General features: G+C 29.4%; 1 protein-coding gene across 2 annotated transcripts; it reads right to left on the bottom strand.

Moving 5' to 3' along the window:
• Positions 1–1,161: 1,161 nt before the first annotated feature.
• LOC107996681 (high affinity cAMP-specific and IBMX-insensitive 3',5'-cyclic phosphodiesterase 8) lies at positions 1,162–17,543 on the bottom strand. 2 transcript variants are annotated; one of them, XM_017054850.3, is made up of 19 exons: positions 17,402–17,543; positions 10,959–11,041; positions 6,369–6,428; positions 6,098–6,288; positions 5,944–6,003; positions 5,783–5,849; positions 5,540–5,707; positions 5,137–5,348; positions 4,877–5,022; positions 4,477–4,607; positions 4,292–4,384; positions 4,017–4,207; positions 3,628–3,906; positions 3,368–3,494; positions 3,157–3,297; positions 2,844–3,002; positions 2,535–2,664; positions 2,395–2,462; positions 1,162–1,408 (listed from the first exon to the last, which is right to left on the bottom strand). In XM_017054850.3, exons 1-19 carry the CDS (start codon positions 17,493–17,495, stop codon positions 1,325–1,327), a joined length of 2,484 nt encoding a protein of 827 aa, XP_016910339.1. In that variant the 5' UTR covers positions 17,496–17,543; the 3' UTR covers positions 1,162–1,324. The 2 variants fall into 2 exon arrangements, with proteins under 2 accessions (XP_016910339.1, XP_061927035.1); XM_062071051.1 differs by lacking the exons at positions 10,959–11,041; positions 17,402–17,543 and adding an exon at positions 7,958–8,155.
• Between the last annotated feature and the right edge of the window lie 481 nt (positions 17,544–18,024).

Genomic DNA, 18,024 nt, shown 5'->3' with positions numbered 1-18,024 from the left:
CGAGGCTTTTTATATTTGTTTTTATAGTGCACCCTACGGGGTCGGTGCTTGAACGCAATATGGTCTGATTAGAGTTTGAAATTTCTTCATACATTTTGAACTATTTGAGAAGAGCATCTCGAGATATATTAGGTAAGCGGTTATTGAACCGATGTATTTCTATTGTTCTACAATCTTAACGTTAATATAAGATCAGAAAATTAACATTTAGGGCTCACAGTGTCGCTACTTAATTATTTAATGCAAAATATAATATAAATATAAATATCATATTATATGTTAAAAATAATATTTTAAATTGGATGTATTTTAAATTTTGAAATATTTCACATTTCAAAGAATTCTTTTTAAATCAAAATGATCGTAGCGTCACTTTAGCCTTTATCCTAGTTTAGTTACAAATCAGTTACCTAAAGTATCGTTTTTTATTTCCTCTATATTAAATAAAATTTAATGTATTTTCACGATGTCTGCTCACTACTGAGAGAATCGTAAAGTACCGACTGTTTAAAATATGTTGATGAGGAACACTCGTTAGTTTTAAATTTTATCGATTTTTAACTTTATTTTTTAAATTTCGTCTATTTATTCGTCTATTAATCTATTTACTATTTACTGTAACTTCTTTAATAAATATTCGATTAAATATATTGACTTACCTTGAATTATCGGAGTTGAAGTCGATAAATGCAAATTAATATTTCTACGAATGTGCCTCATCCACGTGAAAGTCTTTAATTCAACGTGACGTTCTTTTTATAGTTTAGAGCAGACTCGTAGTTAGAGGTCGAGAATAAATTATGGGCACCATCTTGTCTAAACCAATACTCTACTACAAAGGCATACGGAATTTGGGAATTGAGAAAAAAAGTACAGAATCAAATAGAACAGGAAATGAAAAAAAAAGACGATTTTACGGTTAAAATCGTATCCAATAATTAATATCCAATATTAATAATTAAATATACAATTTCATACGATTGAAGATCTTCCGGTTTTATTATTGGAAACATACGGTAGCCTGTTTTTTCGTCATTTAGAAAAAAAGTTAAATGAAAAGGCAAAATTTTATAACGACGAACCATTTTGTTCCGTGGTGTCACGAATCTAAAAATAGATGGATTTTTATGAAACTGGGTAGATATAATAAAATAAAATGAAGATAGTTGAATTACGTGTATTTTCTAAAAAAAAAAAAGTTTCAACTGTACAACGTATTTATTTATCTCTATTTTTTAAATATTATGAATATTTTACAAATCACTTGCACAAAACTATTGCGTTTTGGGACGGACAAATGAAAAAGGCGATTTTTTTCCATGGGTCATACGGTCGTAGAATGTAGGTTAAGTTCAGGAATTGCTTCTTGTATCTTTTCGATGTCCTGTAGAGTTGTTATGCCTTTCTCCTATTATTAACAAAAAAGTAACAAAACATTCTTATAGTATATTATAATATTTTTTATATCTTTGTGATTATGAGAAATTTTTAATTTTCTTCTAATTTTCATAAAAAAATATAAAGTTTGTTTATCATTATTCTTGCAACATAATCAAATTTATTAGATTTTGATGATTAGTGATTGAAGTAAGAAGAAAATATAAAACAATTCAAGAACCAAGGATAGAATTCAAGAAATGAGTGCACAATTGAATAATTAAATATGAAGAAAAATCTTTCATAACAAATATGTGATTGCATAGTTTTTAACTTACATAAGTTAATTGTTCAAAAAAAAAAATTTATTATTCTTAGAATATATTTGAATTCAATAGTTCACAAAGATTAGCAAAAGAAGTAAGAAGAATTCAAGAATCAAGATAAAAATTCAAGAAGTGAGTGTAAAATTAAATTTTATTAAATGAAGTGTGAAATATTCGTGATTAGAATGTTTTTCATGTAATTCTTAGTAAAAAATAATCAATTTCATTCTAGAAATGTTATTAAATTATTAGTAAATTGAAGAAAATTAAAGAATATAAAATATTTCAAGAAATTAAAGTAAAATTTAATCACATTCAAAGAAGAAATTTTTATAATAAATATTCATGGTTACAACTTTGTGTAACTTTTTAAATTGTTAATATAAAAATAATCCGCTTTTTTTTTAAATATAATTGAATTTAGAAGTTTTTGAAGATTAGTGAAAGAAGAAAGAAGACTACAAGACAATTTATAATGCGTGAGTAAAATTCGTTTGTAGAAAGAAAATTCTTTTATGGTGAATGTTTATGGTGATTATGGTAATATTTTTTAATTATTTTAATTATTGATAAAAAAAAGTAGTGTTTTATTCTCAGAACATAACCAAATTTAATAAATTTTAGAAGTAAAAAATGGAGAGAATAATTAAAAAAAAATAGAAATAAAATTCAAGATTCAATCATTACTTACGTTATATTCTTTCCATTTATCATAATTTTGTCTCATAAATCCCACTATCTCCGGCATATTGATGAATACTGTAAATAAAATTATGTTCATGATAACAATACATACGTTTATAAAGCATTCAAGATATAAGAGTTACTGACCATCCCATGCCTCGACCATGTCGTTGATAATGAAATCGATAAAACCGATTTGCGCTCTTGGTATCGAGCATGTTATTCTGTCGAACATTGGCATCATTACTGGAAGATGCAATTGTTTTTCTTCGTCAGTCTGAAATAAATATGCATCAAAATAATTTAATATATACTCATCTTCAAGTATATGATATGTGTGAACAATTTTCTAAATATGTAAACTCACAATCTAGTCTAGCCAAGAAAGAATAATTGTTAATTAAAAAGAAATCTAAAAAGAAAAAAAGGAAACCAAACGTATGTGTTATTACGTACTTGACTAAAATACTCTTCTGCAATTCGTCTGGCCCATTCGACGCAATATTTCAACGGTCGAGTAGGATTCGACACGTCCGCACACTTGATTATCATTCTTTTCACCAATATTATGTTCTCTGGTAGCATCGCAGCCGATATATCTAAATCCTGAGAACCCTGTACTCAGATTTTTAGAGAGAACGTTTATAAGGATTCAAATAGAGGTAATTTTGTAATAGATTTATTTAAAAAAAAAAGCCAAGATAGCTTCGTGAATTTGAAAATTATTATATACAATAAATATAGAAAAAAATATAAAAATAATCATTACTTCGATATACATCTCTGGAATTCTTGTGCTGAAGGCATTCATAAACTTCGCGAGATGTTCAAAATGTTTCGTCATCTCGGTGGCTAGAATCATGTCTATCACACTTTGGCGAACCTGTTTATAAGTATCTCTTTCCAGATTCTATAAAATTTTATATAAATTTTATTTTATTTTATTCTTTTCACGATTTTTGAAAATTTTTGAAACTCACTTTAAATATGTTCACATTATCGTCTGATAACGTTAATTTAAATGTTAATGCTGCATGATGTGATTCAAGAACGGTCAAATCGTTGTAAAGGATCGCTAGTTTGTTATCAGAATTGCACAGAAATTGACTGAAATCGATTAAATAATTATTTGATATTAAAAATTCTAAAGAATATAAATACAATATAAAATAACTAAATTCTGGATAATTGTGAATAATTATTCTAGTATTGATCGATCAATCGAATTAATTGGACTTACCTCGATCTACCAGGATGATCAATATCGTGAGCAGCAGCTGCAATCAAAGCTGCGACTTCGTCTAAAGGTTCCAAAACCTGTTTCAGCCTTTCCGTTTGCATGAACATAGCAGTAGCTTGCAATACGTCTGCAGCGTGTGTTGAATTATGATAACGATTCATACTGTCGTAATTAGCTTCTATTACAATTAACCAATTTTGTACAATTTTTTCCTCGCAACCAAGTCTAGCTGGGACGCGAAATAGATTCATGATAGTCATTCCCAAAAATAATAGCGCTCTAAAACGAGAGGGATCGATCAATTATGCGTTTAACATTTATTGTTAATTCACTAAGAGAAAGAAAAAAAATAACAAGTTATACATAAATTTTTCTTTGGAATCGAATACCTTTTTTCCGTTAATACTTCTAACTTGAATATATCGAAATCCCATTCCAAAGACTTCTCTAGAATTTCTGCAATTTCTTGAGGACCCCTGTAACCTTTGATCTGCATACGCGTAGAGGCAGCTAATGTTTTTGAAGGGGTGTCTCGAATTGATTCTACCGATGGTTTCTTAACATCCCATGATTTTTTTGGCTATATCGAATAACGTTAAAAATAAAATCGAAATCATAGATGAATTGGCGATTGTAAAGAGAGAATTTTTCTTTTCAACATTACTGTAATTAAGGCCTCGATGAAATCGGCCGCTGGATCACCTTGTTCTTTAAAAACTGGTGAATAAAGTTCGGTAGTTTTGAGAATATCAATCGCCTGCATTGTAATTAATTGATTCGTATTAAAAACAAAATATACGTGGGAATAGAATTGGTGGAAAGAAATGGACGACATAATTGATGCGATACCTTCTCGATTTGTAGTTTCGTCTCGGACGCTGTATCTTCTTTAATCGAGGCTGTAAGGAGGCCGATCACTTTTGTAATGGGTGCTTCTAATTGCAAAGTTTGTAAATCACGTTTACTGAGCCGTCTACGAACTGAAAATTAATTTTACAATTATTAAAATACGATGAATTGAAATTTTAACTTATCACTTCGATGATAAATAAAAGAGAATAAGAAAAATTTATAACGTGATGCGAATGTTCTATTTTCTTTATCGTGATATCGAATATAAACACTATTAAGATGACAAATTAATAAAAAAAAATGCAAGTGTTTGTAGTTTTCAGATAACCTAATTTCTAGCCTCGAGTAGTTTATCAAAACGAAAAATAAAATACGAATAGTTCGATTGAAATATTACCATCTTGAATTCCTTTGAAATTGACTTCAGATATTCTTTTTTGAGATATAACGACAGTTTTTGGATGAGTAGTGGGCTGAAGCAGGGGCTGAATATTTTCTGACAAATATGTTGTATCATATATGAAAATATAATGAGTCGGTTTTCTGAAAGAAAATGTTCGAAAACACGGGAAGACAAGTAAAAGAAAGACAAAGGCGTATTTTTCTTTTTTTTCCTTTTTTTTTTTTTTTTTTTTTAAATAATCCAATTTGACTCACTTGAAATAGGCAAAAGGTATCACCCTGCAATTAACTGTTACCATTTGATTGTTTCTTCGAATACAGTTTAAATTCCCATCATATTCTCGGCCTTTGATTATATGTTGCTCCATTTGAATAAAATTATCATACAAAATTAAATCTGTAATGTTTTTGCCCCAAAGTTCAATAACCCTGTAGCCTAATATTTTTTCACTAATTTTATTAGCAAACTGTAAAAGTAAAAAGAGATAAGAGATACGTATAATAAAAATTAGACACAGACAATTTTAGAAGCAAAGAAAAATATATTTAAATTATAATAAAAGAGTTTTGAAAGAGAAATATCATGATAAATATTTGAAATATTACAGATGTTAATTATTTATCCGCAATAGTTGCAATAGTGATGAGCAACATTTACCTGTATAATATATTTATCGTCCGTCACATGAATCATGTCACGACATCTGTCAAGAGCCATATACAGCATGTTGGCAGCAACCAGTTGTGTCCTCGGTAATATTCCGCTAGTATAAATTCCTACTAATTCGTTTATTAAGATTCTTTCGTGAGCGCATTCCATTAAAGTCTGAAAATGAGCCCAAGATAAATAATACAGTTTCATCAGAATCGAAATCTTCCAAAGATATTTTAGAAAACTTACTTTAGTGTATCCTATTTCCAGTAAATCCAATGTTACGATTTTTTCACTTTCGCTATGCATGAGATACCTTTTACATATACATATAATTTATAAAAATTAACTCGAAGATCGATCGAAAAGAAAGAAGAGTAGTATAAAAGATTCAATTCGATTCAACTTACGATTTTTTTACAAGAGCTATAATTATGGAATTGTAATAAAAAGGACTAGCCCTGATTGCTCTGAAACGAATATATCCGATTTTTAATATTTTTATTTGTACTTTCAATTAGTATGATTAACATTTTTTTTTTCTTTTTAAATAATTTTCCATACCTACAAATAATGTCAGCTTCTGCAGCGCGTTGCCCCCGATGATCGATGATCACTAACTCGTGGCCTCGAGCCTGGAAGAATTCGAGTGCTTTTTCCGCGTCTTTCGCAACTGACACGCTCCATCCCAAACGCCTCGAAGTAGTGGCAAGGATATCCATTTGTTGATCATCTTTGGGGAAGACCAGTAATATCTGAATATAATAATTGCAAATCGATAAGATATAATAATTAGATGTTGAATCTCATTGATAGATCGTGTTACGTAACTTACTTTTATGAGACTAGGAACACTGTTCGTTAACGGATGGGGTTCAGTATCATGGGATCCTATCTGAAATCAAATGACACGCAAATTTTGAAATATTGAGAAAATCTAATCTTCTCGAATGTGAATATTATTTTCTTTGATCTAAATTTCCTTCTTTTCCATTATTTTTCTTCCCTCCCTCCCCTTCCCCCCCTTTTTTAACAATATTGCTAATTCGTTCAATTATGCACGTACTACTGTCTCGCTATCACGTTCAAAACGTGACAATGGCTTGTGAAATTCGGCGTATTCTCGCTGAACTTTAGCCCGCCGACGTGCACGGGCCGATTCTTTTAAATTTTTTTGTATATTCCCATCTTGATATTTCGAGTTTTGCATTCGTACTTGACTAAGTATCGCTTGATTTTATACGTGGAATTGTTGTATAACCTATACATGTTAGGATCACGGCAAAGAGACAAACGAATCTGAAGTTGAGGCGTAACAGCGAAATAAGATGAATTTATTTCTCTTTTAATAACGAGTACGTTATTTCAATCTCGATAACATTTTCGATCAAGACGATAATTTTCTAAATTCAGCTTAAAAGAATATCGTCCTAGATGACTTTTGTTTCTTTCTTTCTTTCTTTCTTTCTTTCTTATTATTATTATTTTTTTTTTTTCGAAACAAGATTGTCCAATCGAACGTTGGATGTATATCATTATCGTGCCTTTTATTCTGAGCGCATGAAACGTTCCAAGTACAGAGGTACAGTTTGATCAAGAGATGTTGAAATGAATCTCGATTCATCCTCAAGATCTCTTGCGAACGTGTATCTTTGAACAAAGGGGCATGCTTGCGCAATGATGAAACACGAAGAAACTTTGTGGAGAGGGAAACTTTTTCGTAATCATCATTAAAAAAAAAAAAGTAAAGAAGGAAGAAAAAATATTATAAATTTGAAATTAAATTTGGAAAGATCAATTGCAAATATTTCAATTTGTAAATATTGTATACACATCTATTGTAATCACAATAAAAATTGTTGTTGTACGATTGTATCATTTATTGCCACGAAAAAAAAGAACATTTCGAAGACGATAAACCGATAAAAACAATCTATAACTAATCTATAACCAGTTTACCGTTTATCGTAATGCAATTTATTCATTCTACGATACAAAATACGATACAAAAACAAAGACTAGTACGAGGCGAGCAGCACTTCATCTACAATAATCCTCTTTCGAATCGATGAATAAATCAACCGCAGCGAAACGAAATTCTGAGTAAGTGCAACATCCTATAATAATATTTCTTTTAATTTCACGTTTCGTTTATCTTCACCAGAGATGGGAGAGATTAATTAAATCGATAAACGTGCTTTTATCATTTAAAATTTTCTTCCAGGAAGAGTAAAAAAAAGAAAAAAAGTTATCATTACTTATAATTAAACGAAAAGACAAAATATGTTGTGATATAAATATATCGAAATTTACGAATGGATGAGCAAATTTAGAAATCAATAATTGACAGATGCGATCGATTTGGAAAGATAGCAGATCGTACTAAGAAACTTTTAATTACGTTTCACACAACTTTTCTGGTACCTGTGTCACCGACACAAGCGACGGAGGTATCTCGTTTACGTATATCCTGTTAGTCTTCCATTTCCTTCGAAACGGTTTACACAACATGTTGGAGATCCAACTGTACCACGATATAGATTTCTCCTCCTCTTCGGTCGAGATATAGATCGGTTTTTGCGTCGATCTCCTCTTAATCGCTTCCTCCTCTTGGTTATCCATTATTATTATTATTATTATTATTACAAAGATAACAGAAAATTAATTGACACAAACGATGATGGACGAGGCACTAATAGATCGATTCGATCAATACGTGTACTCGGTAAACCATGATCAAACATAATTAATAGTACGCATGAATCGATTCGTTCGATATTTTTCAAAGAAAAAAAGTGGTTAAAAATCGTGTCCCATCGATCGATCGTCCCTCCTCGATTCGTTCTTCATTGTTCATTAATTTAGTTTGAACTTGGAACGATGAAAGAAATGACGTCGATGCAATTTGACGAGATTGATAAGTTTACGGAAAAACGTTCATCGCGATACTGAATCTATATTATCATAGTTGGGAAGATTATTCCTCTTTATCCTATCTATTAGCAGCGAAACTTGTCGACGATAAGAAATTTCTTTCAACTAGAGATCATCTCCGTCAGATTATCAATAGTGAATTAGATAATAACTTGCTCGTCACAAGCAGGCGATTAATTATAAATAAGCGATATCGTTTTTTCTTTTTGTTTATCGAATTATTGAAAAATACTTCAACGATATCATTGTAATTTTTCACGATAACATTGTTGATCTGTAAAAATTTTATGTCATTTTAGAGAAAGAAATGCAAAAAAAAACGTGCCATTTTTAAATTTAACCAAATTATTATCGATTAATTCGAAAAATTTTGAAGAAAGAAGTAACTCGTAGATACAACGAACCCTCTCCCCTCGTTGAATTTCCATGATGAATAGTGTATGCTCCCTGAAGTACAAGAAAAAAAGTCTCTATTTAAAGATTACCCTTCGTTGCTTCACGATAAAAAGAAGAAGAAGAAGAAAAAAAACAGATTTCGATTCGATAGAACGTAAATAACAAACTTCTCAGACAAGAGAAATATTAAACGAGAAACTTTCCCTCGCTGAATCGAACCTTTCATTAATTTGCACGATAATATAAACTGAACTATATATCACGGGATAAAACTTCGCAGAAATCTATTTTAAAAAAGCGGTCACTTTAACAGACTTCAACGTTTCAATCCTGACAAATCGGATATCGATTTACGGCAAAAGAAAATAAAAGGTACGATATAAAAAGCTAATTTCCACTTTTACAGAATAATTTCAATAAAATATTCGTATGATAAAAATTTCACGAAAAATATTATGTTAATTTTACCAGGAAACAAGCGCGTACGAACTCCAAATTTTTCCACAAATTATGCAAGATACGAGTTTTTCCTCCTACTCCTAGTCGCTCGTTCCGGTTGTCTATAGACCGTCTATAGACAACAGCTTATACCCTGTCTATAGTCGATTTGTTTGATCAAGCAAGAGAAGTTCGAACATGGCATAAGAGAAGGATGAGAAGAAAGGCGAGAGAGAGAGAGAGAGAGAGAGAGAGAGAGAGAGAGAGAGAGAGAGAAAGAGTGAAATAGAATGGCGTTTAATAATTCGTCACGAGTGGAGAATCGGTAGCCTGTTCAAATATTTAGGACAGGTTTAGATAGCAGTGTCGTGATGATGCTTTAGTCAAGCTCCTTTTAAAAATTCCATGAAAACATTTGATGCAAGTTTGATGAGATCACTCGACACACTGCGAACAAGCCACGTGTTCAAACTTCGGGGAGGGGGGAAAACACGATATGCAATTATTTCGCCACAATTACTTGGAAAGGGTTAATTATCAGTGATCGAACGAATGCTCGTGAGAAAGAAAAAGACTGACGTCCTCGAATCGATTCCTCCAATTTCACTTCTCTCCCTCCCTCTCTTTTTGTTCCACAGACCTTTGAACTAGTTTTTCCCTTCCTATTTCCTTACTTTTCGAGATCGATAAGCTAAACTTTTTGGAGAATATTGGAGAAATATGGAGCATTAAGATAAGATTGATTAATAATGGAAAAAGAATTGGAAGAATTGAATAGAAAAACATAGTATAAAAAGTATTGAATTTGATTACAAAATGTTATCGTTCGATAATTGAATAGTTTTTTTTTTAATTAGATTAGATAAATCAGAGAATAAGAAAGATCGTAGCAGAATAAAAAAAATAGAGGTCAGAATATATTTATCCGAAGTAATTAAATGGTTTAGAGTGATGTATATTAATAAAAGCGAGCAGAAAAAGAGAAGGAGGACACTTCATTGATGGAAGGTTTAGAGTCCAAGAATAGCAATCGATCAGAGACATCGTTAAGATATATTTGAAGCAGCTTGAAATAGTATCAAAACGAATAAATAAAAATAAATCGTTAAAGAAATGAACGTAAATGTATTGATTAAAAGAAAAAAAAAATAAATTAACGATATGTAAAAAATATATATAATCTAAATAATAGAATAGCAAGTACATCTGAACGTAATATTAATTAATCGTTTACCAAGATTTGTATTGAATTTGGATTTGGATTAAATTTAATTTCGTTGGATATATATATTTTGAAAATTCATAACATGCGAGAAGTAGCGATGATATATTCTTATGAAAAATTCAAAAGTGGTACATTGTTTACCAATTTTTATCGTTGATTGAAATCACGAGAAATCAATATATCGCGATATGGCGAGATACTTTTAAATGTCATTTGTCGTTTTACAACGTTGTATCGATTACCGATAGTCCATCCAATAATTATAGTTTGTTTTCGTATCAAGAACTTTGCTATTTTTAACATTAACGAGGTTGCAAACACAGTGGAAAATATATTTAACGACCTCTTTTTTTTTTTCCTTTTTTTTTTTTTAAATCAAGAGATTATCCATTCGATATAGAGATAAAAGGGATAAAACAGAAATTTACTTACCAATGTTGAATAATCTGCATTTTTTTCATCATCAACATCCTCGAACGACGATTTTCTTCTCAAAATATCGTACTCTGTCTTTTCTGGAAAAAAAATAAATACACACAGTTAAACGATGGTACGTCATTTAAAAAAAAAAATTAATATCGAACAGTATTTATATAATAGTATTTATATAGTGTGTCGTTCTATTGCAATAAAACGAGACTTTTTTTTGAATCGATTGAAGCAATTAATCGATATCTTTTCAATAGCTTTTCAAAATCGTTTAACAATCGGATTAATCGGATGAATCGTCACGGTTCTGGATCAATAAATAAACATTGAGGCTGACAATTGGAAAAATAATAATTTATCATTCATCTTTTAATCTTTGATATCGAGTGAATTCATTAGATCAATTTCTTAAATAAGTCTGTAAAAAAAAAAACATTTTCAATTTCTTAATTAACTCTTCGTAATGTCTTTGAACGTGTTATTGATAATTGAATTAAAAGTTTTCGATGATGACTTTTTTTTTTTGATAATGTTTAATTGAAACGGATAATTAAGAAAGAACTCGAACGAAAAACTTTATAAAAAGAAATGAAAAGAGGATGTGTGAACGAGGTCGATCCTTATCTTTCACCTTTTACGGCAGGATCATTCAGTGTTTATCCTTTCGATTCGAATGGATCAGAATTTAAAGTTAATTGATCGAAAGTAGGACGCCTTAATTGGACAACCTGAGAGTTAATAGATCTCGAAACAATCGTTAAATAGTTTAAATCGAAGCCAAGAAATATTTTATTAAAGAATTGTAAATTTTTCGAGCAACGATACAAATTTTATTGCTCCTTAAATCGAACTCCAATTTTCTCTTCTCTTGTTGATTTTTAAAGAAAAATGAAACATGCATTATTAAAAAATATTTGCTTAAAAGATGAGATAATTTTTATTTACACGAAAAATAAAAAAGATGGATAAAACAATTTTTTTTTGAATCAGAAGAATATTGCTACTTGTTGGTGTGTCTTCAAAATTTTATGACAATATTTCAAGTATATTATTATTAAATTTTATTAATTATAAAAGGATCATAAAATCAGAATTATTACAGAATTTTTTTTCAAGAGAATTACGTACCATTGTCAAATATTGTGTCATCCAAAATATTTTGTTCCTCGTTTGGAAAATAATAATTGTTCGAAGGAGATGCCATGTGAATTTATAAGCAGACGAGATTATGGAATGTTGTATCGTGATACGATTATTTATTAAAATGTATACAAAAGTTTAAGTCGAATCAATAATTGAAAGTTACAAATCAAAGATTGATACATATTTAAAAATCAATTTAATACACGAATATTAACAATATTAGTGCAAAATTATTCCATCAAAAATATGAAACTAAGAATATGAGCTTTGATTACATTGCAATCTCAATCTTACATCATATTGATAGAGATTCGTATCAGCTGTTTGTCGATTGAATCATATTCACTAGATAAGTCTAAAAAGAATTTAATCCAAAATAGGGGGGAAAAAAAAAGAAAGAAAGAAAAAAAAACAAGTCTGGAAAATTTAAAAATCAATACACTCCACCAAATTTTCCTTTTGATCTCCAATATCTTCCATTCCTACACTGATCATACTTATCTATTACTCACGATGCACTCGAAAATAAAAGTGAAATAGAAAAATATTCATAAATAAGAATTTTATTCCAATGTTTCAAATATTTTATACGATTGTAAAAGTTCAGAGTTCAACAAAAATTGACAGATTTAGACAGTTAATTTGTATTGTAACGATGTGTTGTAAGCGACTCAGAGACAACGACTGGTCGACAAAATCAAATTGTGCAGGTTAAAATTCTACGCGTGAGTGAGTGGCCTCAGGAACGAGATAGGATCGTTGGAGAAACTCGTGATACAATGATCATGTTCGTTAAACGGGAGCACGTTCAAGGGAACACGAATAAAATGAAAAAAATATCAAAAGAAAAATAAAATTTTGTTGCAATTAGAGACGCCTCGTTTCTCGCAAAGCAAAAGTGTTTCGAGTTATGGCTGATATATTTGTATTGAATTTCTTTTGTCACTCCATAGACAGCTTTGAAAGTATCAGTTTGATGCGAGGCAAAGAATATATTGGTGCTAATAATATTTTCCTTTGGCTGTTTAAAATATTTGCTTGATATATATATACACATATATATGTATATACATGTGCCTGTTGTTTCATTTTCTCAAATTTGAATGTTGATTGGCTGAGGAATTTAGTATTACTAAATGGATCGAAATGAAATTTATCATGGAGAGTTAGTTTCCTTCTGATAATTGTACGTTAAAGCGTGTAGTTTTTTTTTTTTTGTAAGATTTTAGCGCTTGTAGAATAATTAAATGGAAGCCTACTAAGTTTGAGTAAATGTGATCGAAGATGTGTTCGCTGATTTTGGTATGTATAGAAATAAAGATGATGTTTATTCTTTTGATGAATTTGTACAATTTCTAGAAGAAAGTCTACTATGGTTTGAGAAAAATTACCGAAAGATTTTTATAATTATTAAAAAATTATGAAAATTATGCTTGAAGAAGAAGAAAAGAAAAAACGAAATTAGAAATTTTCCTTTGAACAGAATACGCACAAATTTAATAGAATTTCTGAATATTCGATGAAACTATGTTGCAAACCAAAATGATGTGCAAAGCGATAGTTCAATTTCACGAATATAAGTCGAAAATAATGTATTCAAACATAGTCGAGACTGAATCTAGCACACGATTTAAAATTGCAATAGCTGTTCAAATTATCCGAACAAAATATCATCTTATTGCTTTCTAAAATGAACAAAGGCATTGTGATTAATTCTATCTGAATTCTGCTTTGGTTCGAACGTATTAAACTGCACTTTGGATAAAAAAGATATCTATCCACATAAAAATACTGTATGATAAAAATGCTGTATGAAGTTTTAATAACTTATTTCTACGGATCAACTTTCAGATCAAAAAAGTAAATAAAAGTAAATATCTCCCGCAAGATTACGTTATCAATTTCGAGCAATTTACGTATCGTGTACAATATTTTTCCTTATTCGAATCTATTCGCACTTAACATGTATATAACTGGCCATTGTGTTAAATGTAAACTCTAAATGTGTCTCTAAATACGATGCCTTACACTTGATATTACCTTTTGACTGATTTTTCTTTTTTCAAACGCTAGAACGAAGATCTCGCTAATTTCTAATAAATAGTGAGCTTTGATATCTTTGATTTTTTTTTTTTTTTTGTTAATTGAGTTTCAATAACACGAGTACAATGATGAATAACATACGTAGCTAATTTTGCTTGCACGCTCGCAAAAAGAAACTCCGTATGGAATTGCCATCCGGCATTATCTGTGTCTGATTTGCATTCGTAACCACATATCCAAATATGTGTGACTCTTTATCAAAGAATCAATATAGCGTTTCGACATTATATCTCTGTGCCATCGAGCTTCTTGCTTACAAAAAAAAAAAAAAAACAATTAAAGCAACTTACTCTGCTTATGAGTTACATTAAAAACGAATTTTAATGGGAGACACGAGTATATTGACGATTAAAGATTAATTGAAATTTGAATATTGATAAGAAGAATAAAATTCTGAGCCAATAAATAGAAATGAATTCGAATGTTATTAGGAATTTTGTGACTGAGTTTTACTATCTATATTAGTTTCATTTAGAAAGTGCTAAAATATCATTATCAGTGGATTGTTTTATAAATTTGTAATTGAAACTTATTAATAAAAAGAATAAAAAGCAGAATTTTAGTATATGTAAATCTGAATGAAAAATTTTTATTAGATGATATTTGGAGTCAAATTAACCAATTTAAATAATATAAAATATGATAATGCAAAAAAGTTATTGGATTTTCTTCTCAATTATTACACTACACAAAAAGTAAGATAGCACAATATTTAAAGATTGTTAAAATTCAATTTATACAATATAATACAAATTTTATAAAAATTTTTCAAATTTATTAAAACGGTGTTCCCTTGTCAAGTGCTGAATTCGAAGGAAATTAAAAATATTTGATCGATATATCAAATCTACCTTAATTAAAAAAAATTTTAAAAGAATAATGAAAATAAATCAAAATATAAATATCTCTATTTAAAAACATACTCTCACAAATTGTCAATTATGGCTTTGATCTCTAGAATTGATTCGCCAACAATATTCTATGAATTTAATCAATTTTATTTCTTTTCTATCTATTTTATGCTCCTCTATCATTCAGTTATTATTAATCCATCTCAATAAAATTAAGTTATAAAAGTTTTTCTAAAAAAATTAATAAAATCAAAAGACAAGAATTTCTATCCACAAACGGTTCTTTTTTGAATATGCATATGTATACATCAATTCAAATTAGACAGCAAAATTAGATTGTGAAATATCCAACAAAAAATTAAACAAATCAAAAGATAAAAACTTTTACACACAAATATCCATTTTTAAATCTATAATCTGAATCAATTCAATTTTTTCCGTTCGTCCATTTTGTGAAAAGATCTCTTTTTTTTAAAAAATTAAAAAGACGAAAATCTCTTTTTATTTACACAATTCTCTATATTTCGATCGAATCAATTTCCTGTGTGCATCATTAATTTGTCTTTCTTTTGAAACGCGATCTAATTGGATTCGAGTTACGATCGACTTCATCATCGATGTAAGAAAGATTTCTGGCTGCAAATGATATACGAAGTTAAATTTTATCGAAATTCAATAGAAACAGTATCGAAACAAACCTCTAATTAATTCATGTCTCAAATGCTGAGTAGTACTGGCTATAAGATTAGGTCAAGGCGAATCACTCTTTCGAGTCATTCTTTCGCAAAACGCAACTCTTCTCGATTGATTATTAATATTTTCGATCGTTCGTGCCTTAAAATCGAATCGAGTTCATTTAACGTCTGGCAATCGTCTGATTGATTACCTTGATATCAATAATGAATTCGAATAAATATAAGTAGGATTATAGTTTCTTTTTATCTTTCTTTCTTTTTTCTTCTTGAAGTGTATTTTATTGAAGATTTAAGATCAGATGACGCATGAATGTGAGATAAAATATGAATTGACATAGGATAGAATAGAAAATTCGATTACGATAATTGTTAACAAAATATTAGGTTATGAATAAGATATAAAAATATTGATTTCAATAAACTAGAATATTCAATTAATAATAATAAGAAATTAGTTATAGATATACAGAGATTTTTGCCTGTTCTTTAATACATTAGTTCTCGATTTCACAACTGTTGGAGCCCTCTCGTACAATACTGTTAATAAAACTAATGTTATTAGTGAAATTTTAGAATCACAAGTTGCCAGTAATTTTTTCCCTTTCTTTTTTGTTTTTAATTTCGTATCGAGTGCATAATAATAGTAATAGAATGAATATGGAAATTAAATCTTTTTCTTTTTTTTTTTTTATAGAACATTTTGTCTTCTAACTTTCTCTTTAAATCTAAAATCTTTAAAATTTCTTCTAATCCTGTCTCTTTTCTCACAGAGAAACGAAACATTTAAAATAATTAATAATTTAGTTAACAATAACAATAATAAATTATAAAACGAATGAATGTTCTAATTAACAATTACAATTCTGATTGTTCTGCTTCGATTATAATTGATGAAATTGTAGAAGAGAAATCTATTTAACTCTAACTTTTACTAATATTATTAGTTGATAAATTATCGTGCAAGAGGGCTCAGACGTGAAAAGTAGGATAAGTCGCACTATTTTTTCCCTTTTTTTATTCCTCGTCAATAAATAAGTTAATCCCATTTTCCAGTCGAACTTAGCCTATGTAATCTCAACAAGATTATTGTGAGAAATCATTGTGGTTCGAACTGGTATCATGTAGGTTAATCGTACTAACAATTTACTGGAATTGATTATTATCGAATATAAAAGTATAAAAGTGGAGTATTAGTGTGATCGATTGCGTTTTTGTAAGACTGAGAGAGAAAGAAATATTTCGAGTTTCGAGTTTTTGAGAGAGGAGTGACAGATGCAAGAAATAGATTATATTCGAAAAAAAGAAAAATATTGCAACTTTGATCCCTGTAAATTTAGATAATAATTATCATATTAAATAAATGTAAGAATTAGAAATATTATATAATGTATTCAAAAATTAAAGATAGAAAGGTAGAAAAAATTTATAAGAAAAGAACGAATTTATTGAATAGATATTCATAAGAACAAAAAAAAAGAAATTTTGCTTAAAAGTCTAAAGTATTGATAAGTTAAAATAGAAAGTCATTCAGAGAGAAAAAACTAAACATGCTCAAAAAAATAAATGGCCTATTTAAGAAAGATAAACACATCGAAACTTTCCAATATGAAACTGTACGAATTAAAATTCCATAAAGTTAAAGAAGAGAAATTACCAAATAGGAATCCTTGCTCCATCATATCCGATTCTTTTCTCTTTTCCTCCCCTGTATCCTCCACACATTCCAAAACACTACTCTTGCAACCCATTCTCGAAGCAGCTTCTCACTTCGATGCGCAATCCTTTCCCCTTGAACATATCGTCCAACAAACTTCATCAACTGGATTCTAAAAATAAAAAATGAAAGAGAGAAATGAAAAATAATTCCTGTTACATCTATTGTTGTCGTTGAACTTTCTCAATTTTTTTTCTAAAAACAAAGATATAGAAAAGAATAAATAATCGTTCAAATTAAATCATCCAAAGGAATAACATTTATGAAAAATGCCACGAGATTATTTTGCGACGCGGTGCATCGAGATAACAATTTGTGACGATGGGAAATGTGATTGTGAGCACGCATAATTGATTGGACAACGAGAATTTCGGCTTGTTCGAGATGTATAAAAAGGTTGAAAGGCTGTCTGCAGTGTCGAGGAACGATGCATAAACTCGATATAGCAGAAAGTGTCGAGAGAGAGGGAGTGGAGAATGGTTAAGGCAAGAGATAATGAATATTCGTGTGATGTTTTACGTTGTCATTCGACATTGAAAATCGCATTTGTAAATTTTTTAAAC

The sequence above is a fragment of the Apis cerana genome, linkage group LG2, assembly GCF_029169275.1.
Source record: "Apis cerana isolate GH-2021 linkage group LG2, AcerK_1.0, whole genome shotgun sequence".
NCBI lineage: Eukaryota > Metazoa > Arthropoda > Insecta > Hymenoptera > Apidae > Apis > Apis cerana.
Note: the sequence above shows the minus strand (reverse complement) of the source record. Positions and strands in the feature narration are given on the sequence as shown.